Genomic DNA, 26,706 nt, shown 5'->3' on the forward strand with positions numbered 1-26,706 from the left:
AATTTAAAAACAACTTCAACTGCTGAAATTCATAATTGGGAATTGAGTTGCATTATATTAAACTTTAAGACTCTTTCTAAACTGTTTAACTCCTTTTGTATATAATTATTCTTGAGAAAATAAGAGGCAAAATATTTACTATGAAATTTATGTTTTTATATTTGAATTATGTATTTGCAAATTTGTAATAAAATTCACAAGATCTTCCAGGATTCACTCCAAATAGATAATATTTACAAAATTTAATAAACAATTTTTAAAGAAAAATTAATTTATTTCAAATGAAAATTGATCAAAAATATTTGTTTAATCATCAATATTACACCCTATGTTCAGTAAGTAGAATTTAAATAAAAACTTTAAAAAATAAAAATAAATAAAATATCTGTTTTAACATACAACCATGTAAACAAGATTAAATAAAATATATTATTTCACCAGTTCACAATATAAAGGGAAAGAGTCTTGTGTACTCAAAAAACCAAATATATTAACCTACTAAAGAAAAAAAATAAAAACTTTTATGATTTTAACCATATTTTACAACAAATAAAATATTTGCCATTTGATTATTTATTTTTAAAATATCCTGTCAAGGGACACCTGGGTGGCTCAGTGGGTTAAAGCCTCTGCCTTCAGCTCAGGTCATGATTTCGGGGTCCTGGGATCAAGTCCCGCATCGGGCTCTCTGATCAGCAGGGAGCCTGCTTCCTCCTCTCTCTCTCTCTCTCTCTGCCTGCCTTTCTGCCTACTTGTGATTTCTGTCTGTCAAATAAATAAATAAAATCTTTCAAAAAAAAATCCTGTCAACTTGGCAAGATTTTCTTATGAATATATTAAACATACTACACATAATGTAATAGAATTTATTTGTATCTCTTTAATGTATATTGTATATATGTATTTTTGAAAATTCTGGAAACATTTTTCTCTAACTTACACACATTATTTGAGTGATGCTACATGTATTTAATATCATGCAAAAATAAACTCAATTAGTATTTTATCATTACAACCTGCATATTCAAAGCAGTGGAAGGCATGAGGAAAAGGCCTCAATGAATTGACAGTAATAAGTATACCTACAGATATTCAAGTGTCATTCAAATTATCCCAAATCAAGTAATGACCATTCCTAGGAATTGTCAACAGCATTTTTAGGGATATTTATGAAGGTTTTCTTTAAAGTCAATTGAAAATTGCATATAAATGTTTGGTGGCTAATAGAAAATTTTAAAAAAATCTTGGGGCGCCTGGGTGGCTCAGTGGATTAAAGCCTCTGCCTTTGGCTCAGGTCATGATCCCAGCATCCTGGGATCGAGCCCCACATCGGACTCTCTGCTTAGCAGGGAGCCTGCTTCCCCCTCTCTCTCTGCCTGCCTCTCTGCCTACTTGTGATCTCTGTCAAATAAAAATAAAATATTTTTTAAAAATCTGTTGGCATTTCATAGCTCCACATGTGAACTCAATCTAAATAAAAATAGCCAAATTTTTCAAATAATTTTTAAAATAACTCAATTGTTATAATATTCCTATAAAATGTAGAGAGAATATAATCAAATAAGCCCCAGTTATTTGGATATATGAATTGTTGGAATACATCTTCTTATCGAATTTCAAGTTTCCTAGTACTATATATAAAATTACTGAGCTTCTTTATGGAAGAATTCTGTTTATTGAATTTTTAAGAATGAAATCATAACATGACAATTACAATGTGTATATTTATTCAGAAAAAAATATTTGAATTTTAAAAATATTGATTAATGCTTTTATTTTGAAATCACCGCTTCAGTCTTAATTATACCAAATGCATTAGGCTCTTATTTCTCAAGTATTAGATTTTTTCAAGAATGATGCAAAAAAAGATAATTCAAGTATATGTTTGTATGCAAAAAGATAATTCAAGTATACATTATATGCAAAAATCTATTTTTCAATGACTGTTGAGCTCATACCATTTTCTGAAGTGATTTTAATATTTAAACTTTAAATTCAAAATATTAGTTTGGAGTTTAAATTAGAAATCAAGAAAACTTTAACACTATTTTAAAATTTGACTTAAAAATAAAATTTCAGCAGTTAAATAACAATTCTTTTTTACTGTATGTTCATTTTATCAGAAGAAATAATCTGAAGAAAGTGAAAGAATTAAGGACACAATTTAGCAGTAGGATTTGGCAGTTATTCAAATAAGAGCTGAAAGTGGTAAAACCACTGCTTATGCATCATATAAATTAATTCAGTGATTAGTGAGCTTTGAAATCATACTAGCTACCATGTGTTTTGTTTTTAAGCTTAATCAAATGTTTATGTATTAGTATGAGAACAATTCTGCTATTCTCAGATTCTCTTCCTCATCCCATCCCCTCCCTGTCTTTGATGATGAATCAAGTGTGTGTCTTCAGTGGATATAGGAAATGAAGTATTCTCTATGTACAGCACAGTCAGATTCTCTTTTACTATTCCTAAAGTGTCATTTATGCTGTAGCTCTTCTCTAATGGACTCAAACTGTTTCCTAAGCAAAAACAAAAACAATAACAAAATAAAACAAACAATAACAAAATAAAACAAACAAAAACAAAAACAATAACAAAATAAAACAAACAAATAAAACAAACAAATAACAAAATAAAACAAACAAATAGAAACTTTTAATTTATATAATACATTGAAGTTAGGACTGGAATTAAAAATAAAACTTAAAAAAAGAAACAAACCTTCAAGAATGGAATGCAAAGTTTTGTTATTTCTATCAGCAGCTAGGTATTATTGTGATCTCACTAATTTTTTGTCAAATAACGAAAGCCTCTCCATCTTCATTCTATTCATCATAAATAATTCTGAGGATTATGCTAACCTCTAACTCAGTTCCATGTTGTTAGCTGAAAACATCATTTTCCTCTTTGTATTCTCCACAACATACCTGATGTACTGATGGTGCAAAGTAACCACTTGTAAACTAAGTAACTGATTTAAAAAATAATCATTGAATAAAAATGAGTTATTCATGAAAGTAGAGATATTGTGTAACCAAAGAACCAAAGAAAATTATAGCTATCCCTAGGACATCCATTACCTCCTTCCAAAATTCTGTGCAGTTATAATACCTTTGAACAAAAACCCTGATGATATCTGTGTTTAGGTTTATTAGACTTTTTTTTTTTTCTGAAACACAGAATCCTGGGATCACACCACTAAATCATTGACTATCATTCAGTATCATTCTATAAAATAAACCCAGAAGCAAGCAATCCATAGTTATAGAGATAAAACTTCATTCAAAGAAACTTTTAAACATTAACATCTTCCTTTAATAACTTTACCAGAAACCTAGGATTTTGGTTGTTGCTGTTGTTGTTTATCTTGTGATAATACACTTAGCCTATTACAATTTTGCTTCATTCTATCCCATGAATTACAAAAAAAAAAAAAGTGTCTAAAGGCTGAGTGCTTATTTATTATTATAGTCCATATTGCTGTAATCGCTTGAATACTGTAGACCAAAATAAGTATTTTTAGAATTGCACTACTTATCTCCAAATCTTATTGTTTTCAAACATAAATTATGAATCATAAAAATATAGCACCTTAGTGACAAAAATGAAATTGATTCTTCAGTGTGTTACTGAAGAAGAAAATTCTCAATTTACAGTTTTTAGTTTTAATTCTTTTCTAACTCAGAAACACAACAGATATGAATTTATACATGCTAGAAAAATATTTTATTTTTATTTCATGTTCAATACATAACAAACTATACCTTGTCAAATTAACAATTATTTTATAGAAAAATATTTATGTTAATTTTCCAAAATTGCTTAAAATAGCTACTTACAATCCAAAGCCCATCATATTTCACTTCTTGATAGAAAATGTTGCACTCATCTGCCCACCAATCTATGCAGTTCGGATTAGTAAAATCAGGGAATACTGTTAATCCTGGCCATACCTAAAAGAATAGATCATTCACATATACACATATGGAAAAAGAAAAATAAGTAAGTAATAATACAAAGTTAATGAGTGCAAAATAATAAAAAATACTAATGTTACAATACAGAACTTCTTTAGGTACCTGTGATCCATATACCATCTATATTTATAATAATCTTAGGCCTACTTTAAAATGCATTTAAGTGACAGTAGAGAGAGACCATAAAGCATTTAAAAAGGCAAAAATATAACAGCATGGAAAGAGGCTGCTCTTTTGACTGCAACTAAGTTTTTTTCTCAGCATCCTAATAGTTTAGGTTAAAAACAAATAAAAATTATGTAATATATTCATTGTTTGATAAAAGAAAGCATACTATTTAATTTCCAAAGACATTTGCTTCCAAGAAATTCAAGTAAAAAATGTCTTTGTATATTTATTTTTTTAATAAATAAGAATATGGCATTTGTTCCAATCATTTTTATAATTATTAGCTCATTTAATCTTTACTAAAACTGTAGAAGAGAGGCATTATGTTTTAATCACCACTTTACAGATGAGTTATTTACTATAATTAAACCCACCTTACAGATGAAAGGAGTGATAAACAGAGAAATTAAATACATTTAAGATCACACCACTAATATATGACACAGAAGGAATTCAAACACAGCAATAACATATCTGAGTCCATGCTATTAAACACTATACATACTATGTTGTCTCTTTATGATTTTTGCTTCTTCAAATTGTCTACTATTTACTTAAAATAATGATAGGCAAGAGAAATTCAATTTCAGATGAACTGAAATAAATCATACTGTTTTATATACAAATTATGCATATTGACTAACTGATCCACCCATATCAAATGGAGCAGATCTTAATAAAGTATATTCTGTAAGATATTAGTAGGCATTATGAGGAAGAAATTCAGCTTTTATCTCCTGATGGAGCTCATAATTATTTGAATAAGACTTTCCTCAGAAATTTTTACTTTGATGAATGTAATAGAATGTGATTAGGATATTCGTCATTATTGTAAATAATGCTATAATACACATGTTTTTTTATAAATTGACATTATCTCTTATTTTATTTCCTTTGATTAAATTACAGAAGTGGAATTACCAAGTCAATATATCTAGACCTTACAGTTTTTGATATATTTTATAAGGTTGTCTCCAAAAGAATTTTTATTCTGGTTAAAATTATGCATTTGGGATATAATCTGTTTCCTAACTCTGTTTTTATAGCTTCATGACATCAGGAAAGTTACTAGGCCTTTTTCAAACTCACTTTTTTCGCCTATAAAGTAATAATTCTAATCATAGCTCCCTAATTATTTTATTGTGAGGATTAAACATAAATCATAAACTTTAATACCCAACATAAAAGTACTCAATTTATATAAGCAACTAATTTACCTCAAATTATTAGAATTTTTGTAATCTAAATTATATTTTGTTAGTTTTGTTTTAATTATATATAGCACAGAAAATTAACTGCCTTCTTATAAGAACTGTTTTAGAGATCATTGAAATATTTCCTCTGTCTAAAATTTCTTTACACGATTAAAATACCAAGTCCAGATTTGAAACCAACTACGCGCACACACACACACACTCTTATAAAAACATTGCACAACAGAAAATCTTAACAATACTTTAATGAATATCATAATTTACCTCTCCAATAACTGCTGTAGTCCCATCTGATTCATTTACCCACACATTTTTTGCATTTCCCCTATCATAGGTCTCATATGCTGCTCCATTGGTAAGCTTATCTATTGAAATTGCAGGGTCCTAATAATAGAAAGAAGAAACTATAGAAAATCTATTAAGTTACAGAAGTGTGAATACTAAAAACATATTAAATATATAATGTTATTACCAAGATGATGACATATTTCTGTCCATGGTTATGTAAATCTTGAACAAATTCAGGGAGCCCCTGAAATGCAACTTTATCATAAGTAAAGTCTTTCTTGGCTTCCATATAGTCAATATCAGTGATCTGTGTATCCTGAAATTAAGTAGAGTATATTTTAATAAGTAGTATTGAAAGAACTCTAATAACTTCAACATTTAAGTCCAATGAATTTGTATTATAAATGTATTGATTAAAAAGTAAATGTACTTAGATCCCTTCTATTTCATTAAAAACACTGTTGTAATTATTTATAAAAGTAATTTTTCTAGGGGCGCCTGGGTGGCTCAGTGCGTTAAAGTCTCTGCCTTCGGCTCAGGTCATGATCTCAGGGTCCTGGGATAGAGACTCACATCAGGCTCTCTGCTCAGCAGGGAGCCTGCTTCCTCCTCTCTCTCTGCCTGCCTCTCTGACTACTTGTAATCTCTATCAGATAAATAAATAAAATCTTAAAAAAAAAGTAATTTTTCTAGTTCTAAAGTACAAAAGCATTAAATAATTATTCACACTTGTTTCAGTGATGGTCACTGAATAATTACTATGTTTTACATATGGGAATCATTGTATAGAAAACAAAACAAAGGGGCACCTAGATGGCTCATTCAATTAAGCATTCTGCCTTCTACTCAGGTCATGGTCCTGGAGTCTCAGGATGGACCCCCAAGTTGTCAGACTCCCTACTAAGCAGAGAGTCTGCCTCTCCCTCTGACCCTCCTCCCTCTCATTCTCTCTCTCTCTCTCTCACTCTCTCTCAAATAAATAAAATCTTTAAAAAAAAAAAAAAAAGAAAAGGAAAGGAAACATACATATTACGTAAAATACTTTAAATTGTTTTTAAAGATTTTTGTTTGTTTATTTGAGGACGGGAGAGACTCTGAAGCTGACCCTGTACGGAGCACAGAGACTGACATGGGGCTCAATCCCACAGTTGTGAGATCAGGACCTGATCTGAAAACAGGAGTCTGACACTTAACCAACTGAGCCACCAAGATGCCCCTAAGTATTTTTTACCTTTAAAAGTCTATCGTCTGTAAAAAAAGTCTATATTAAAAAACTGAATGCGATGTTCACAGTTAACTATGTATTCTGTTCTAATATAACTCATAATCAGTTCTTAGAATTTCAATAAGACCTGGTCTTATGTATGGATTTGAAAAATGCTTTATCATTAAAATGCAGCTTAGTAATCCATACATTTATTATTGTGTGATAATATTTAACTTGGTGTATATTCCCACAAACCCTTCATCCCACTTACAAATGGTATGCCAGCATCCCGGTTTCTTTGTACCACTTCTTTCAGTACTTCAAGAGACTTATAATTCCAGCGACTCAGTTGGAATCCAAGACTCCAATATGCTGGCATTGCTGGTCGTCCAATGAGCTTGAAGTAAATGGATATTTGATTAATTTTAATAAAAAGCATTAAAATTATTATTAATATGCTTCTTATTCTGTTATCGCTAGTATTCACTTAAGTTAAATTACATATTTTGAACAAAGATTTAGTGTTACCTGAATTCTGTGTCCTGCATATTCTGTTAGAACTTTATGTTTTGTCACTCACCTTTATTTTGTGTTGAAAAATTAGAAAGTTAGCTCTTAAGAAAGCAGCATTTGCAAAGGTATATTTTTCCCAGCATGGAAAGTTAAAAAAGAGAATATAAAAATAGTATCAAAGAGAAAAAGAAAATTGTCCCAGCACACTCTCACTTCCTGTAGCAACAGAATGAATGAATGAGTGAATGAATGGTCCTCATGTAAGAAAAAATGTTTAAAACTAGATAATTTCTATCCCCTTATATTTTCGTGCTTATTTTTCTTCTTTTCAAAATATTAATATTTTTAAATATTAATAAAATATGTTCCATAAGTCTCCAAGCCACTTATTTTATCAAGTACACTTATGTCATTCACATGCAGGGCTTCTCCCCCATGGGCCAAATAGAGTCTCTTATCCTCTCACTCTCTGTGACGCAAAGAATCTGGTGCTCAGTGCACACCAGCAACAGCATACCAGTGTGTCATCCTAACAAAGGATACGATTTTACATATGGAAATATGGGTGTAACTAATAGTAATTATTTTCACTATTAGGTTATATAAAGCTTGTAATATAAGCTTTATTGGCATGTTTTTTAATTAGGAGCATATATGTATATTTCATGATTTCTCTATCACATATGTCTAAAAAACCACAATGTAACATTTTAAAAAAATTAGTTATATTGGGTTATAATCTACTCATTAAACATTAAATTTATTTTAAAAATAAATTAGTATCAAAACTAAAAAAATCAGCATTTTTAAACTCATTTCATAAACACTTCATGTTTCACGGAATTTCACTAAAAATTTGGACATGTAATTAAAATGTCTGTGTATTATACATGTATATGACATAATTTATTTTTAATAAAAGTGTACAAAATATTATTACATATCATATTAATTCATATATTATTTATCTTATACTTTATATATAAGCATTGTTTTTAAAACTATTTGGTCAGTCAAATGAAGTAAATTTTAAATTTTAAAATATTAAAACAGCTTGTGGGTTAGCTTATACAGAAAAAAATTTGTTTTTCTTCAAACAAGAATTAAAGTTTCTTACTCTCTACATAACTTAAACCTCACTTAGATGCCACAGTAATTAATTGCGCTGTATTCTATCTACACCATGATTGTATGTTATTGCTCAAATTCAAGCCTCTGCAAGGCTACTCATAAAATGATGTAAGCAAGTATGCCACTATACTATATGTATGCTGCATTTATACATCATGAATAGCTCAAACTCAACTACTGCTGACCACAGACTTCACTTAGTATGTAGTAGAGAACAATCCCAGCTAATAACTCACAAAGCTAATGTCAAATTCTTTCAAAAATGTGCTATCCACTGTTTAGATGTTGTAGTAACCATACCCAAAGTCTACATAAAGCTCAGCCTAACATTGTAATTATGATTTAGTATTACAGACTATAAATTTTGTGTGGTTTTCTGAAACTCATATTTATTAATAGCAATTTGGGAATTATTAGACATTGTAAATTATTTACTTGTGTAAAACCCTACCTACTCTCATTTCACATTTTTGGACACTAATTAAAGAAAGTTTTTTTATAGTAATTACCTCTCCTGTAACATCATTTTAGCAAATGGGAATTGTATGTCAAAGCTATATCAATAAAACAAGATTTAAAAAAAATGGAATAATCCTTAAATCTTATGCTTACTTTTCCATACTAACACCAGGAATTATATAAACCAATAGTCACAAAAGAACAATTGTATAAAAGAATTATATAGAAAAAATACAGAATTATATTTTAGAAGCAGTCTCAAGGTAAGCACTGGATTGCTTACCTCTCTAAGACCCATCTTGGACTTAGGTTCATGAACACATTACTTAATAGGAAAGCAAAATTTGCTTAGACAGAAGATATAAGACTTCAGACTATATATCAGAATCTGCCCTTCTATGCCTAAGCATCAGATCCAATTTTCCTGGAGTTTATCTACCGTGCATTAACAGAAAATTTCACTAGGCTTACTTATAACTCACTTGCCTTTAGGATTTTTATCAAAGGGGTGTACAACCTATACATCCATTGCCTATCCTCAGCCTTGAAGATAAGATACTTCCCTTTGCTTTATCCCATAAAAGTAGGTCATGAATAAGTAAAGATTTACTATGCAACCTTTCAAAGAAATCCAACTCCTGAACTCAGCTGCCTAGAAGCAAGAAACCATTTGATATCAGGAATATAGACATTTAATATATGCATAAGCTTCATGGTATTGGTAAAAACAAAATCCACCTACCCACGCCTGAAAAATGGTAAGATTTAAAAATACATTTAGCTAAGAGGGCCCAGATATCTTACATAAAATTAGACATGAGATGAAAGAAATGTATAGTAGAAAATAATTTTATAAAATAGATGTAGAACATACCTCTTGATACTGTTGAACTACTTGCTCTGGTGTATCTCCTAGAAAGATGTAAAAGTCCATAATTCCACCAATAACTCTGTAAGTTATTATTGGAGTAGGCTGGATGAAAATTTCTACAAATAAAATTAAAAGAGCATATATAAGTAATAAAAATATACACAGTAATAAAATAATTGCAGTGCTTCATATTAACCATATATTTTTACACAGATTTACCTTATAATTAAGGTAAAATAAGATACTGAAAATAGGAAGAATATAGGAGAAAAAGAATGCCACCAAATACGAGGTTTATGATAGGATATCCCAGATTTTTCTTCTTACAGATGTTGTCATAATCTTTCCCTGAATCCCCTGCATAATAGGAGATCAGTCCTTTTACAACAAAAATATTTTTTCTAAAATTGCATTTCAATTAGTTGTTGTAATTGAAGATTCTCTGAAAGATCATATTATCACATGTTAATATCTAAGAAAAAACTATAAAAGTGTTTATTTTTTTTCCCAATGTAGACAATAATTGCCTTGATAATCATAGAATATATTGTTCTTTCTGGGACATGGTTTAATTTTGTAGCTTTTTATTATCACTGATTTATCTGTTAAACATTAGTATTGCATGCACATCGTTTAAAAAATATTCTACATTGGGCACCTGGGTGGCTCAGAGGGTTAAGCCTCTGCCTTTGGCTCAGGTCACGATCCCAGCATCCTGGGATCCAGCCCCGTATTGGGCTCTCTGCTCAGCAGGGAGACTGCTTCCTCTTCTCTCTCTGCCTGCCTCTCTGCCTATTTGTGATCTCCGTCTGTCAAATGAATAAATAAAATCTTTAAAAAATATATTCTACATTACTTGAATTATGATAAACTAAAAAATTAATCTTCCTTCTTTCTCTCCCTATATGGACGTTTCTCTTTTGTATTGTAGTGGTATATTAACTTATCTTAACAAGTGAGGCTGTGGAAATAGGAATAAGCCTTTTCATGGTTGTGTTTCAGTTTTGCTCTGAAGGGAAAAGAAAGTACCTGAATGTCACAACACAGTACACTCTCCCCAAAATAGAAGTACTGATATGCAAAATTCCATTGTCATGGAATTTTGAAATGACTATGAAACCGATTGTAATAATTTCACATAGCAAATCATGAACAATAGAGTTTACTCTGACATGCAATATCTGTGATTGAAATAAGAGAGCAGTTCTAACATTTCAAGTTAAACTTCATTTAAATATATTATCAGATAAATTACTCTTACCCATTGCATTGCTGTTCATTAAGAAAACACCAAATGACTTTCCAGAATTATCTTCAACGCACATGAAGAATGTTTGATGGCCATATAAATTATTATTATTCTGTAAGGCAAAAATTCAAAAATTAACTTTTAAGGTATATTTAAAATTTGAAAACTATATATTTAAAATGGCCTTTATCTATTACAATTTGTTTCTGTAATTTACTTCTCATATCTCTATATTAATTTTCTCCACTATACTTAACATATGAAACCCTATAGCAAAAAATTAACTTATTTTGATTAATGTAATACATAAAATATATGACATAATATATTCATCAGACTATGAATAGATTACTTATCTTTATGTTTTATTATGATTGAGCATGTTTTAATAAGGTAATGATAAGAAAATGGCACATTTATTCATTATGCCCCATGTATGCCCAAGGCACTTCAGGAAATTCCAAGGTGATGTCCATCCTCATAGAACTTCTGCAGTATGTTTGTGAAGAGCTAATGAGTACATGAAATAGTTGAGACCAATTGAAAATACACTTGAAAGGTAAAAGAAAACAGTTCCTGGCTGGATATGGGAGTTCAAAGGAACAGACAGTGATGCTATAAAAAAAGATTGGTAGAATCATTATTAGTAATTCATTAGTAGTAGTTCTCTATCAAATGAAGCTCTTTAAAGCAACAATCCATTTATTCATTTTTGGGAATGAAATGATTAGCACTGACATTTTTATAAAGTCACTAAGAATTGACTCAAAGCAATCATAAATCAATAAATATAAATGTCTTAATGACAGGGTCTTTGTCCAGAAGAATCTCATATTTTAGAATTATAAACAAATATATACACAAATACTAACCTGAGATGATTGTCATACTAAAATATAAATAAAGGGTTAGAAAGTAAAGACTAATTCTGCATGTGAGAGTTTGGGGGAAGTTCTTGGGAAATTAAACTTCAAATTAGCTCTTAGTGACTTATTGTACAAATGATAAAGAACCTCATGTTTCAGTACTTACAAAGGGAACTGTTCCCCTGTGCAAGTATTTAAGCCTATGGAAGAAGATCATACGTTATGGAAGAGGAAGAAACAGGCATAGATGTACAATATGATGTCCAATGGATAGGAAGACACCATATCATACAAAGTGATATAGAACAGTTAGTATTTAGAATGATTCTAGTGCAATGACTAGCTGTGGATAGTTTTTTGTTTGTTTTTGTTTTTGTTTTTTAAGTAAGCTCCATGTCCAGCATAGAGCCCAACATGGCGCTTAAACTCACAACTGTGAGATCAAAACCTGAGCTGAGATCAGGAGTCAGATGCTCAAATGCTCAGCCAACTGAATCACCAAGGTGCCCTGCCATGGATAAGCTTAAGCATAAGAATGACTGAAAAGGGAATGATGAAATATAAAAATCAGAATCAAAAGGAAATATTCATAAATTAGACATACCTATTGAAGCATTCATAAAATCCGTTGGTTAGTTTTTGAATTAATTTAGGACTTTACTGTAAATCCTCAGCCCTTAAGTAAACAAGCTGCTGGATTAAGTATCATTGACATCAAATAAATTATGGTTTCAAGTAGATGAAAATTATCATCTGATCCAATATAGTTTATTTATTAAAAATATTATTTATTAAAAAAAAAAGATTGTTCCTTACATCACCAGGAAGTTGATCACGGGTAAAAATTGGCCATGTTTTCCAGTTTAAATCATGACGAAATCTCTTATGAATATGTTCCCCAATACCATAGATATATTCACTGGGAAGTTTGGTTGAGATCTGTAAATACTGATCAGAGTATACCAGGGGACCAATGCTGGTGTCAAACCTGTACAATAAAAAAATTAAATAAATAATCTAGAAACACAAATGTCCTATGAAAGAAGGATCTATGTAATCATCCAGAATATTTCATTTTGAATATGTCAATCTTGAGCTGTAATCATTCTTGGGAATATACAAATTACATCATAAACAGAATTTGTTAATTCCATTGACACAATTTGTTGCATCATCACCAATATGACTCTTTGTACACATTCCTTCTTTGAGTCTCCATCACAAACTTAAAGCATAACTACCATTATCAATTCCATTTTACAAATAACACAATTAGGAAAAATTCATTCATGTTTTCTAAGGTGACAAACTGTTAAGTGTGGAGCCAGATTTCAAACCCAATTCTGCCTTGCTCCAGAGACACAGTTTCAAAATACAGTACCAACTGGATTTCATACCTCCAACATATATATTAAGATTAAATTCAAAATGATTTTTCCAAAATGAAAAAGACTGTATATTTGATGAATATCAAACATATACTATAAGAAATGTTAAGTGGTATTTAATACTTTCATCATTTAACATAATGTTAATTGCAAATTCTTAAACTATATTTAAAAAAAGTAATTGTTAAAATTTGATATTGACAAAACTGCTTAATTAACCATCTTAGAGACATAGAGCATTTGTCTTAAGAATGACTAAATCCATTGCCACAAATATCCCTCAAAACACATTCATAATGTAGGCATTCATACAATATTTAATTTAATATATATATACACATGTTTCATACATATGTGTGTGCGTGTGTGTGTACATGCACACACACATACATGTATACAAAGTCCTTTAATATTACTATGGGAATTAGCCCCTTTCTGAATAGTAACTATTTGATCCTATAAACTGGCAACAGAATATAATAAGCAATGGGGAAAGGACACAATAGGAGTTCTAGCTATGTAAAAATATAGGCAAGGCGGAAATTCTATCAGTGATGCTCTTTACCTTCACCTTTGGTTGGCCCTAATTTGTACATTTTCATTCACCTTCTCATAGTTTTCATCCACAGGAAATAAAACCCTTTTTCCATTATAATTTCTGAAAGTATATACACTCACTCCTTGGGGAGGAAAATTATTTTTCCTGAAAATGCCTTAAAAATAAGATTTTCCTAATTCTATAATAATAGAATAAAACTGACCAGTTATTTAACCTTATAGAAATGTAAAATAAGATACTTACAGAATTCTCCTATTGCTTTTTCTAATAACTTTGATGCTAAATGGATTTTCTGTAACCTGCACCTCATATAATGTATCAGAGGCTGCAGTTCCAGTAAATTCTCCTACAAACTGATGAGGAACTTCATATCTTCTATTACTTGGATCAGTAATCTGCAAAGATTTAAAGAAATTAGCATTATTTGATTCAAAATCATTATTTCACTTTCCGTTTCTGAAATAAGGATCAAATGCAAGTTCTGAATAAAAAATACTAAAATTAATAATTTAATAGAGGAGCTATTAATTTAGTCATAATTTTAACTTTGTTGAATGGTTATATGCAGAATTGTATCAATTGTCAAAGAGTATAGAATTGGTTATAAAAGTAATATATATAATATATAAAGATTTTTATTGATAGATTAAGAAATATAGAGAAATTAATGATACTCTTACTAAATATTTATTCTTTAATACTAATAATTTTGTGAATTTAATTACTCTTATTGCTTTTCAGTGTTCATCCCCTTAGAAATTCCATGAAGATTTTATATTTTGCTAAAAAAAAAAACCTATTAACACCTGTGAAATTGCTTTAAAAAAGTATTATACAAAGGATATGGTGTTATTTTCACTTCCTAATCCAAAAGATCATACAAATAAACTAATTGCTTAAAAAACAGCAGGAATTGGTTTCTTTAAAATCATGAATAAAAGTGATACAATTAAAAAGAACTAGTAAGTAAAAGTCCCATTTATACAGCACAGTTAATGTGTTTCTCAAATTTTAAACTAATTCTTCATCATAGTCTGTTGTTGAAATAATAAAAATTAATTAAGTTTATTGAGTGTTTATTCTTCTAAATACACTATATCTAATATTTTACATTGACTATATTATGAAATTCTTCAAAAATAACTGGTGGATGAATTCTTCCTATTTTACATTTCAGTAAACAGTCTCAGGGAAATGGAATAACTAGTCCAATTAGTCCTTTGCTTTGGAATAAATATTTCTTAAGAGGGAAAATGCCTGAGTAATATTAAGGGAGTGCTCATTACTGCCTTTCATGATTAACTCCTCTTTATAAATAAAAAAATCAAACCTTAAACCTGAAACGATTGGGTGTCTGATTTTGAGCTGTGAAGAGAGCACTAGAAACATCATTTCCAAATAGCGTAGGTGAAGATATCCTGTTTAATGTGGCTTCAAGTCCTTAAAGAAAGAAAAAAGTTGGCATGAGTGATGATTTTATTTGTAAAGATTAATAATTATTAATTAATTTTATAATCATATTAACCTTATCACAAATAATGACTTCTTTTATTATATGGAAGATATAATTATGCAAAAAATGAATCCTTGATATAAGCAATTTAAACATTCTTGTGTACAAACTTCCCATTTGATTCTATTAAGATATTTTTCCAAAGAAAATTTTTAAATGTATTTTTTGTTTTCCACTCAAAATATATTATATTGGGTCACCATGATAGAACATTTCTCACCAGTACTTGTTGTTGTCACTTTGTCAGCATTATAGCCATGGTTATCTGCGAAGAAGCACCAAGGAATAATCGAGTCATTCCATGGCTTCCAGCAGCAACCTCGTATGGCACAAACTGCCTGGTGAAACATTTATAGAAGGAATCATAGGATTAGTACTATGATCATGTGTCAGTCGCTATTTTTTAAACATTCATTCATTCCAGTAAATGTTTGAATTAAATGTTTGAAAAACAAGTTTCTTTCTTTAAGAATATAATATGTTGAAATATCACCTATCTTCTTGTCCCTTTCACTTGGCAGAAATATCAATTGAATTAATTACACTCTACCAGAGATTGATGCTCTGAGTTGTGATTTATCAAATTAACATGCTAATACACACTACTATAAACCTATGATTTTTCTTTGTTTGCATTTACTTTTTTTAAAGATTTTATTTATTTATTTATTTTGTTTTTGACACAGAGATAGAGAGCACAAGCAGGGAGAGCAGCAGGTAGAGGGAGAGGGAGAGGAAGAGGCAGGCTCACGCTGAGCAGGGATCCGGAGTGGGACTCCATCCCAGGACCCTGGGATCATGACGTGGTTCCAAGCTTAACAGACTGAGCTACCCAGGTGTCCCAACTTTTTTAATTTTGGGGAGTATATTACTCAAAGCAATCTACAGGTTCAATATCAACCATGTCAAAGTACTAATATTTTTCACAGACCCAGAACAAATAATAATACAATTTGTATGGAACCACAAAGGACCCAGAGAAGCCAAAGTAATCTTGAGAAACAAAAACAAAGCTGAAGGTATCACAATCCCAGAGTTCAAGATATACTACGAAGCCTATATATATACATATGGGCTTCGTAATATATATATATATATATATATATATATATATATATATATTATTTTTTTTTTTTTTTTTTTTTAAGTTTCTGTCCTGGGCGCCTGGATGGTTCAGCTGATTAAACACAGGACTCTTGATTCCAGTTCAGGTCATGATCTCTGGGTTGTGGATCAGGCTCCACCCTCAGCGTGCAGATTCTGCTCCTCCCTCTCCTCTCCTCTCCTTTCCTCTCCTCTCCTATCCTCTCCTCTCCCCTCCTCTCTTCTCCTCTCCCCTCCTCTCCTCTCCTCTCTCCCTCCACCAAGTAGATAAATAAATAAAATCTTTAAAATAAATAAATAAATAAAAGTTCCTGCCCTATGAGTAATTATAATCTGGTGTCATGTAGTCAACCCAGAAGAATTGGAATATTTTTTGTGTATCAATTATGTATCAAGCTGAAAGTGAGCCTATAGAGATGAAGACATGCCCTGAATTCAAGCCTACATAAAATGCTTAAGGCAGTTATTTCCAGCCTCTTATTAGTTCAGTATTTAAGTAAACTAGTTAAACTAATTCATGTGCCCAGTGTCACAACTAGTTGTAGACATTACATCTAATGAATAACGCAAAACACTGAACTCTTGAGTAGTTTTTATGATCTGTATGGAAAGATTGTGCGAAGTGGAAAAAATTATATATGCTTATATAAAAAGTGGAGCCACATAATAATGCTGTCTTTTATCATTGGTATAATTAAAAATCTACTTAATATTTGAATTTAGTAGTATGACACACTTTCATAATTCGAACATCTGTGGGATTTTTTTTCTTGGTTATTTGCCTTGAAAAGAAGTTTAAAGCCTACATTTTTAGTAGCTGACATGTTAACTTCTCTCCTACTTTAACGTCAAATTAAAGTGGCTTTAGATATACAAACAGAGGCACACACATGTATACACATACTTACATGTACATTGCAAATAGAAGTACAATTGGATCTGACATTTTGGAGGGTCATTATCTATCAGAATATAAAATATGTGTGACTTCTATCAGGCAATTAGCCCTCTAGTTATAGAACTTATAGAAATACTCCCAGAATTACAAAGAGATAGTTATGTAAAAATTATTAGTCTTTTTACTTATCTTTTTTATTTTTTAAAGATTTTATTTATGTATTTAACAGACAGAGAGAGCACAAACAGGGGGAGTGGCAGGCAGAGGGAGAAGTAGGGACCCTGATGTGAGACTTGATCCCAGGACCCTGGGATCATGACCTGAGCCAAAGGCAAACACTTAACCGACTGAGCCACCGAGGCACCCTAGAGTAGTCTTTCTAAAAAATTTTGAAAATGTTAGTATAAAACAAAAAGGTAGAATTAGATGTAGATATACTGATTTTGTAAGGTATAAAGGTGTTAAGAAAAAAGAAGTAAGTAAATTACAATCATATTTTGCTTAAGTAAAAAATGCACAGTAAAATGGAGTTACATGGAATTCTTCCAAATATATTGTATTGGATTCCTAGGTCTGCATAACAGCCATAAACAGGGTTGTCTGAATCAACAGGAATTTATTCTCTCACCACTCTGGAGTCAAGAAATCCTACTTCAAAGTGTAGCAGAACCATACTCCCTCTAAGGCTCTAGGGAAGACAGCTTCCTTATCTGTTCCTAGTTTCTGATAGTTCCTGGTAATCCAGGATTTCTTGATTTGAAGATACCTTACTCCAATTTCTACTTCCATCTTCACACCAGCTTTCTTCCCTGTAGTTCTCTGTATGTCATCCCCTTCTCTTATGACACCAGCCATTGTATTTGAGGCCCACCCTAATAACCTCATTTAACATTTAATTACATCTGCAAAGATCCTATTTCCAAATAAAGTCATATTCTAAGGCTACAAGTAGACATGAATTTTTTGGAAGACATCACTCACATCACTACATATATATATACCAAAATACTAGTTCTAAAATGTATATCCTCACTGTTGCTTTTAAAATATGAATAATTTTGGTTTATTTCATATAGATTTTGATACTTGTTATTTATGTTTAGTCATTCTGCCTATTTTTCAAGATTTCAGGTATTTTCCCTTATTATTTTAATTCTTAATCTATTTTTTAATTTTTTGTTTAAATTCCAGTTAGTTAAGATACAATGAGTATAATATTAGTTTCAAGTGTACGATATAGTGATTCAACATTTCCATACAGCACCTGGTGTTCTTCACAATTACCGTCCTTAAACCCCATCACCTATTTAAACCATCACTCCACCCACCTCCCTTCTGGTAACCATCAGTCTGTTCTCTCTCTATAGCTAAGAATCTGTTTCTTGGTTTGTCTTTCTTTTTTTTTCCTCTTTGCTCATTTGTTTTGTTTCCTAAATTCCACATATGACTGAATTTCAATTTTCTTTCTTCTTAATTTGAAAAAAACAAAAAGTAAAGCATATTAAGTATCCATCAGTAGATGTAAACTTTGATAGATAAAAACACATTTTTTACATTTTTTATTGTATTATATGTATGTGAGTATGCATATAGAAATATATGTAATAATAAGTATATTAATATATAGTGGATTGACTGTATTATTGACTGAATTGTGCCCCCCCCAATTCATATGTAGGAAGCCCTAACCCCCTAATCCCCAATGTGACTATATTTGGAGACAGGGTATTTAAGGAGGTTAATTAAGGTTAAATGAAGTCATAGTCTGAGGTGTCCTCATAAAAAGAAGAGACTTTGAACATGGTCACATACACACTGCATCTCTCTATCTGGGCATGCACAGAGGAAAAATCACGTGAAGACACGAGAATGCAGCTGTTTACAAGCCAGGAAGAGAAGTCTCACTAGAAACCAACCTTGATGGCATCTTGACTTCTAGCCTCCACAGCACTGAGAACATAAATGTCTTATTGTTTAAGTCACACAGCTTGGCATTTTATTATAGAAGTCCAGGCTGACTAATAAACTCTGGTTATAATTAAAGCTACTCTTAAATTAAGTTCACCTTCTTTTCTTAAATGACAAATACATGTTAGCTGAAATTTGTTAAATTCATAAGTTTAATTTGTTTCACATTGAAAACACTATTTAGCAACCTGACAGGCTGACATTAAAAATAGTAGGCATCAAAACCTTAACCAATTGACTTTGAAATGTTGTTTCCCTTTAAGCTTTTAGCAGCCCATATTGTTCCTAATGGAATTTTATGTTAAGCTGCCATTGTTTCCTAAAGATAATATCTGGCCAATTATCTTAACATGTCACAGTAAACACTATTTATGTAGCTGTTTTATCAGTAGTTAGGCTATAAGGACTTACTATTCCTAAAGTTGTCCTAAGAAAAATCTCATTGTTTTTCAACTTTTCATAGCAAATTAACCAGAAAATTATGTGTTAACTATCAGGTAACAATGGTAGGATAAGTCTAATAGAAATTTTATAGTTAATTTTTCTTGTAATGGAGGGAGTAAGATTTAGATATGTCTATTTTAGATTTAATATGTATTAGATATGAATATTACATGCATATAATAACACATAGTATACTGAATATGCATATTACATTATAATACATATATAATGTATAATATTTAAAATACACTGATTAATACATATTTATATTATATAAATATCATAGTATGTTATAGATTGCATACAATATGTAGATATTATAAAATGTGAAGACACACATTCACACACACAAACCCTCATTGACATTTATTTCCACATAGATTATGAAGACCAAGGAAGAGTCAACTTTGGGTTACATGAAGCTATTAAGTCACCCTTAATTTTCTTCATTTAAGCTTCCTCTCCTAAACTACTAAATAATTAAAAAATAAAAATAATAATTTTCCAAAGTATGAGTATCACTTTATTTTCCAGACACATCTTAATGTCATCATTATAAATACTTTTATGGAGCATTCATATTTTCTCTCAAATGTTCTATACCGTCAAAGGTTAGGTTTTTTTAAGAAGTAGATTTGCGAGGACAGAATTTCATAAAAATTTTAAAATTAACAATAGCTTATTAAGCATGGAAAAATGCTTAACGAAAAAAATTAACTTATCAATTTATTGAATAGAAATACAGAAAATCAAGCTCATCAATTTCAATTATCTCTCATCTCTTTATATGGAGCTATAAAAAAGATAAGTGCAGTATAAATGATTACTAGATATTTAAAAATATGGAATTTTTCCAATACTGAACAATTATTTTAATTTAATTACTATATATATACATATGTGTGTGTGTGTGTGTGTGTGTATATATATTCATAAAAATATTAAAGTCTTTTGTGGCAGACCTGTGTGGGAAATTGCTCTGGAATGCAGTTTATTCTCTCGTTGATACGATCATTTAGCTCACTCGGACATTTAGCATCACTTGGACCAGGATACACAGTGGTTGTACGAGTGGTAGGTGGAGTTGAAGTAGAATTACTAATTTCTAGGACAGAAAGAAGTTAGTAAAATAAAACATGGTGTTAAATTATTTTTTTTCAGATTTGGGGGATAACAAATACATTGCATTGAAAGAACAAATGAATTTATACATATAATAAAAATAAAAATAAGTTTTACACTAATAAATGACCCACAAATTCAAGTCCTAGTCACCAAAGGAAAATATCCAAATGATATTTTAAAACTGTGCAGAGCCCTATTGACTGTTTCTGCAGAAAAATAAAATATTTTCACAGAAGGTCTTGAGGTAGATTCAAAAGGAAGCAAAATGTTCATTCTACCACATTTATGAAAAAATGTTTTTTATAGATGAAGAAAAAGATGGAAATATATGGATGGGAAAAGAATATAGAGAAGGAGACAAGAATTAGAGCAGACAAGGGAAAAGTAGGAGGAAAACAATACTTTGAAGTGAACAGAAGAGAAAGCAAGGACTTCAAAGAAAAATAAATTCCAATTCTGTATAATAACTTTCCAGCAATCAGATATGGGTAAAATAAAATGATTGTGTCACAATGTAGTGAGCTTTCAGTTTACTAGAAGCAGGTAAAACAAATGACTAATAACAGTAGAAAACTAACTATTGTTAGAGTAGAAGGTAATTTGTAACAGTGTTTCTAATTCTGATTTGGTCCAGAAAGAATGATTGAAAAAAGAGGTTAGGTGGATCAGAGTAGTATGCATTTACTCTAAATTAGGACAGAAATATTCAGGGACGGAAAGATAAATGCTTTAAGCTTTGTTTCACCTTCCCTCTACCTGTTTTTGTTATACATTCTCTCTCTTACTTAAAAAAAAAAAAAAAAGAGAGAGAGAGAGACTAAAATAAAGAGGGTATTCCCCCAGATTTTCCACTCTGTCCCCAATACTTTTGCAAGTATTTCAAGACCAGAGCAAAAACCCAGGTTTTCCTATTAATTAGAAGAACCTCACTAAAAACAGAGGATTATTTCACCTTCCATTAACACCTTGATCCTTTGGCTCTTCACAATTGTTTAGACAACACAATGTGGGGAAGGTCATTAATGTCAAAGTGCATGGATTGCTTAATTAGAACAGCTCTTCATTGAAATAACTGTAATATAATGGATAGAAAGATTTGGGATAATTATGTAACTTACTTGAAATCTTTCTTCACATTTTTCATTTCATGTAGATTACTTTTGAAAATCCATAACTATTATGGAGTAAATTTTATTTAACTTCAACTATAACAGGCAAGTATTTTTAACATTACTTACCTTCAACAGCAGGTGTCTTAGTTGCTAAAACAGCAATTAGGGCAATAGCTATTATAGTAACTATAGCAAAAAGGACAATCAGAGAGATTTCTAATCCAGTAAATTTTTTCTTTGCCATCTAAAGAAAGAAAAGAAATATACACTAAAAATGTAAAATATATAACTACAGTAAGCCACCGTCATTATGGTAAGAGTATTTACATTCCACTTTTTTTACCTAAGTAAACACAGGCAGAACTAGAGACAGTTGTTTATAATCTAAAACAATAAACATTGGCAAAATGTAAACAACACATGTAATTTTTAATAAAGAGAGTGAATTGATGATACACATTATTGTGGTAACTAAGATGAAACATAAAGGGAAGAAAAGATCTCCAAGGAGATGTCCTTGCTCTCTCATGTTAGAACCTTTCTCAAGTAAAAGAAATATGACACCTACCCTGTGTCCCCTAACTCTCACTATTTTTTTAGAGATAATGTTATCCGCATTTTGCTCATTAGAAACTTCAACCTTAGAGGAAATAAGCTATTATCTCAAAATCAAAAGTTCTAGTTCTTCCTTCCTTAAATTCTGTTCCTCGAACACTAACACTGCTTTCTTATAACAATACTGTGGAAAAGAATATAAATATATGAGAATACAAATATAAAATATTATGAAAAATAATATAGGTATATAGTATATATTTGGGAGTTGTCACTTCAAAAAAAGATTTGAATTAAATCATCTTCAAGTTCCTCCCTCACAATATAAGTATGATATACTAAACTCTCATATCAAACATATGTATTTATTTTCTCATAACATTATGTGAGTTAGCATACAGAGGATACCTAAATATAGATTAGGAAAAGATTTCTTCGAGTAATTATCTTAAACTTTTCTTGTTTAATTTAGTTTTGCCCATATATCTCTCATCTCTTGTGCTCTTCAAGTTTCCCTCACCTTTGTGTATTCTATGATTTTTATACAAATCTTAATTCAATGGCATACACCCAGATAGGAATTTAGAGTTTCAATGGTAAATGCTTTAATAAATTGCTCATTTCATTTTTTTGAGTTTTTATTTAAATTCTAGTTAACATACAATATAATATTAGTTTCAGGTGTACAATATAATGATTATAAGTTGCTGATCTTAATTTTTTTTTTTTTTTTTGGTCTCTCACATTAACCCCTTCTCCTGTAATTATCTGGGATAGTTCATATATACACTTGCCCCAACCTAAACACTTTCCCTCTTTTGTATCTTTCTACAACATTCAATCACTCAAAAGCCCTGTTGGTTCTATCTCCAAAATACTTTCAGAATTATACCTTCATCCTATCTCCACCACTGTAACATCTTTCTTGGGTTACATGTCTTCTTAAGTACATGCTATTTAATCTTTCTTCAATCCTTCCACATTTGCTCTTCTAAGTTAGCCCTAATTTATGCCCAGTTCAAATGCCATATTCTTGGTGAGTCCTTTCCTACCACTCTTAGAGGCAGTGTTAATCAATCCTTTTTTTCCATTTTACCACACCAAATAGCATATCTATTGTCCTTATTAATATATATGTTAATATCCTTAATTGGATTGTTATTTTTTTAAGATTTATTTATTTATTGAGAGAGAGAGTGGGAGGAAGGGGCAGAGGGAGAGGGAGAGAGAGACTTAAGCACCCTCTTCTGAGCTCAGAGCCTCACAAGGGGCTCAATTTCACAACCCGAGATCACAATTTGAGCCAAAACCGAGAGTCTGACACTTAAACAACTGTGCCACCTAGGCACTCCAGAATTTTTATACTCTTAATGCAATATAATTCAGAAGTAGTGCAGAGCCTGACAAGTAAGCACAAGCTCACTTTTTAAAAAAATAAACTTTATGAATGAAAGTTTAAAGATTAGCATTCAATCAGTATATGATTTCCTATTACACATATTAAGCTGTTTATTGCATCTCTAATCTTTAAAGAACCTAAATGTAAACTGGATCTAATCAAAATGACAGGGGATTTATGAAGCCCTTAAGAAAATGAAACTGAATTGCTCAATGTTATGTGAGAAAGAACACAATTGCATTTAATGTTTAACTTTAAACAAGTTTGTCTCACTCAAAGTATTATTTTACTTTGGTATCAAGAAGTCAATAAGGATTATGCCTTTCTATTTTTAAGAAAAGTCTAAAAGTGTAAATGCATATTGTTATGAAGCAAACCTTCTTTTATCTTGAAGAATTAGAACAAAGTTAATGTATTAAAATTAAATTGCTCATGTGAGTACTCATAAACAATCAGTACTAAAATTGTTCATATGCTGTAGGTGGTAATTTCAGTGATCACATTTTTGACCACAGTAATTTCAAGCAAAACATTTTTGGGGAAATTATATATAGATATCCTTTTTGTATATATTTATTTTCAAAATAAGTAACAGTTTATTAGATGGTTACTTGATTACTGACCTTTAAAAGATTTGCTAGAAAAGATTAAATGTTTTATAACAGTTGTATTCTATTCTGCCTATATGTATTTTCTTAAATAGAATACATTAACTCATACTTAGAGTACTTGTACATTTCAAAATATTTTTTAATCTTTTTTCCTATATGAAGAAATTAAATAAAGATGATTTGAGTCAACTAAGTCTGACAAAAATTGTAATGAAGAGGTGGGCAAAGAAAATATTCTCATATCTTAAAAAAATTTAAAAATGTTTTCTCCTGTTTTAGTACAAGAGATATATGTTTAAACTGGCAAATGAAAGTTATCTTTTCTATTTTAAGCAAGTGCTGATAAACAGGAATATTGCTAACATGAATTAAAATAATAAATAATTATTTGGAAACATGGAAGAAATGAAGAAATATGATCAATCAACTTACCTTATTTCATAGCTTGTTCTGTTCACTATGTTGTACCAAAGTTGGGTAAGGCTCCCAAAGCAGTGATCATGAAAAATCTCAGCTATATACTGAGTTACCCATAAACTTTTATTGCATCTTCACCAGCCTGTCAGTATTTAATAAACTTCTGTTAAACATGCAGTGGGAAAAGACTTAGCCCTGAAAATAGTTGCATAAATATTTCTGTTTAGAAATCCAAGTTAATTAATAATTCTGCCCTCAGATAGTCTTTGATTCCTGGTACCTATGAACTAGTCCAAGAACATAAAAATATTTATTTATTCTGTCTTTTTTTCTTCAAAATTTTCTTTCATTATTTAGACATTGTTTGAAAATTGTTTTACCTAATTATGTGACATTAAAACTGTCATTGAAAAGTAGAAACATTGGTAAGCTAGAATCTGAAAAACATTTGCAGGAATTAACAATTAGAAGATAATATTTAGTAGAAGATATATAAGATAGATATAAAATAGAAGATAATATAAAAGATAATGATTAAATAAAATTTATTTCCTGTGTCTCATTATTAACTTTAAGGATGAAGAACTGAGCAAATCCATTAGAATAAAATATAAAAGTAGAGATATATAAAAAAGCAATCCAGAAATAAAATCAACATTTTATTTATATTTATTTAGAACACAAATTTAATTATCAAAAATTATACTAAACACCATTTCATACAGTAAAAATTATAGTATCAATTACATTACTGGTTTAAGTCAGTGTAGTGTTTAAGATCAAAGAATTTTATAGAAGAAACCTAGGTACAACTTCCAGCTGTACTACATATTCCTAAGAAACTGAAGGCAAATTTGTGAATGTTTTTAAGAGTAAGTCGCTTTTCAGACAGGAAATAGAAATATCTACCTATAGAGCAATTATGAGATCAACTCTAAAACTGAAGTTAGATGTTTCCCCTGCAATTTAAGTTTTCTGATTGCTTCAAAATAAAGTAACTAATTAGCAATTTGTCCACCTTTTTTTCTCTTTTAAGAGTGAGATCAAACACTCCAGTTTCTCACCTCCTTGAACTAAAACTGCAAATCTGTCAAGTTTTAATAATATCTTTTAGATATTAGATATTTAATAATAATCTTTTAGATTTTCTTTTATGTGTAGAAGTGTTTGTCCTCTTGATTTAAAAAGCTTTACAAGATTTGAAATTTTTATGCCTTCTATTTCATTTTCAGGTTTCCATGTCTGGTGCTGTGAGCGGGCCTTTGCTTTGAACAATTTTCTTTGCGCCCTTTGGTCCATACTCCTCCCACCTTAACTCTGGTTCCACTCATTAACTTTAAGATCAAGGAAGTAATGTACTCATGAATTACTTAGAGGTAAATTTGGACAAAACTGCAATATAAAGGTATTTAATTATACACATACCAAACTTATATATAGTAATGAAAAAAATGTGTCAACTTAAAACATATTGCTTTCACCTAAAAGTAATTGTGAGTTTTAATTTTTTTTTTTACTTAATATAAAAACTGTATAAAAATTTTAAATGGCATGAAGTAAATTAACAAAAATTGAGTTAGGTAGGCAATAGACCAAAAATGTTGTAAACACCAGCAATGACATTGAACTACACTTAGTGACTGACACTTTTACTAAACAGAAGAAATTAG

The 26,706-nt window shown here is 30.3% G+C and overlaps 1 protein-coding gene across 1 annotated transcript in view; it reads right to left on the reverse strand.

The window, feature by feature from the left end:
• SI (sucrase-isomaltase) overlaps nucleotides 1–25,126 on the reverse strand; it is a 96,460-nt gene extending 71,334 nt beyond the window's left edge. The window contains exons 1-13 of the mRNA XM_032836045.1: nucleotides 25,052–25,126; nucleotides 22,181–22,298; nucleotides 20,780–20,922; nucleotides 15,624–15,741; nucleotides 15,221–15,330; nucleotides 14,134–14,285; nucleotides 12,760–12,931; nucleotides 11,090–11,189; nucleotides 9,832–9,944; nucleotides 7,126–7,251; nucleotides 5,832–5,963; nucleotides 5,624–5,743; nucleotides 3,840–3,953 (exon numbers count right to left, since the gene is read on the reverse strand). Of these exons, the coding sequence (XP_032691936.1) occupies nucleotides 3,840–3,953; nucleotides 5,624–5,743; nucleotides 5,832–5,963; nucleotides 7,126–7,251; nucleotides 9,832–9,944; nucleotides 11,090–11,189; nucleotides 12,760–12,931; nucleotides 14,134–14,285; nucleotides 15,221–15,330; nucleotides 15,624–15,741; nucleotides 20,780–20,922; nucleotides 22,181–22,298 (1,518 nt within the window). The 5' untranslated portion in view covers nucleotides 25,052–25,126. The remainder of the gene's footprint in view (nucleotides 1–3,839; nucleotides 3,954–5,623; nucleotides 5,744–5,831; nucleotides 5,964–7,125; nucleotides 7,252–9,831; nucleotides 9,945–11,089; nucleotides 11,190–12,759; nucleotides 12,932–14,133; nucleotides 14,286–15,220; nucleotides 15,331–15,623; nucleotides 15,742–20,779; nucleotides 20,923–22,180; nucleotides 22,299–25,051) is intronic.
• Nucleotides 25,127–26,706: the final 1,580 nt, after the last annotated feature.

This window comes from Lontra canadensis, unplaced genomic scaffold (genome assembly GCF_010015895.1).
Source record: "Lontra canadensis isolate GAN:19392208 unplaced genomic scaffold, GSC_riverotter_1.0 scaffold90, whole genome shotgun sequence".
Classification (NCBI taxonomy): domain Eukaryota; kingdom Metazoa; phylum Chordata; class Mammalia; order Carnivora; family Mustelidae; genus Lontra; species Lontra canadensis.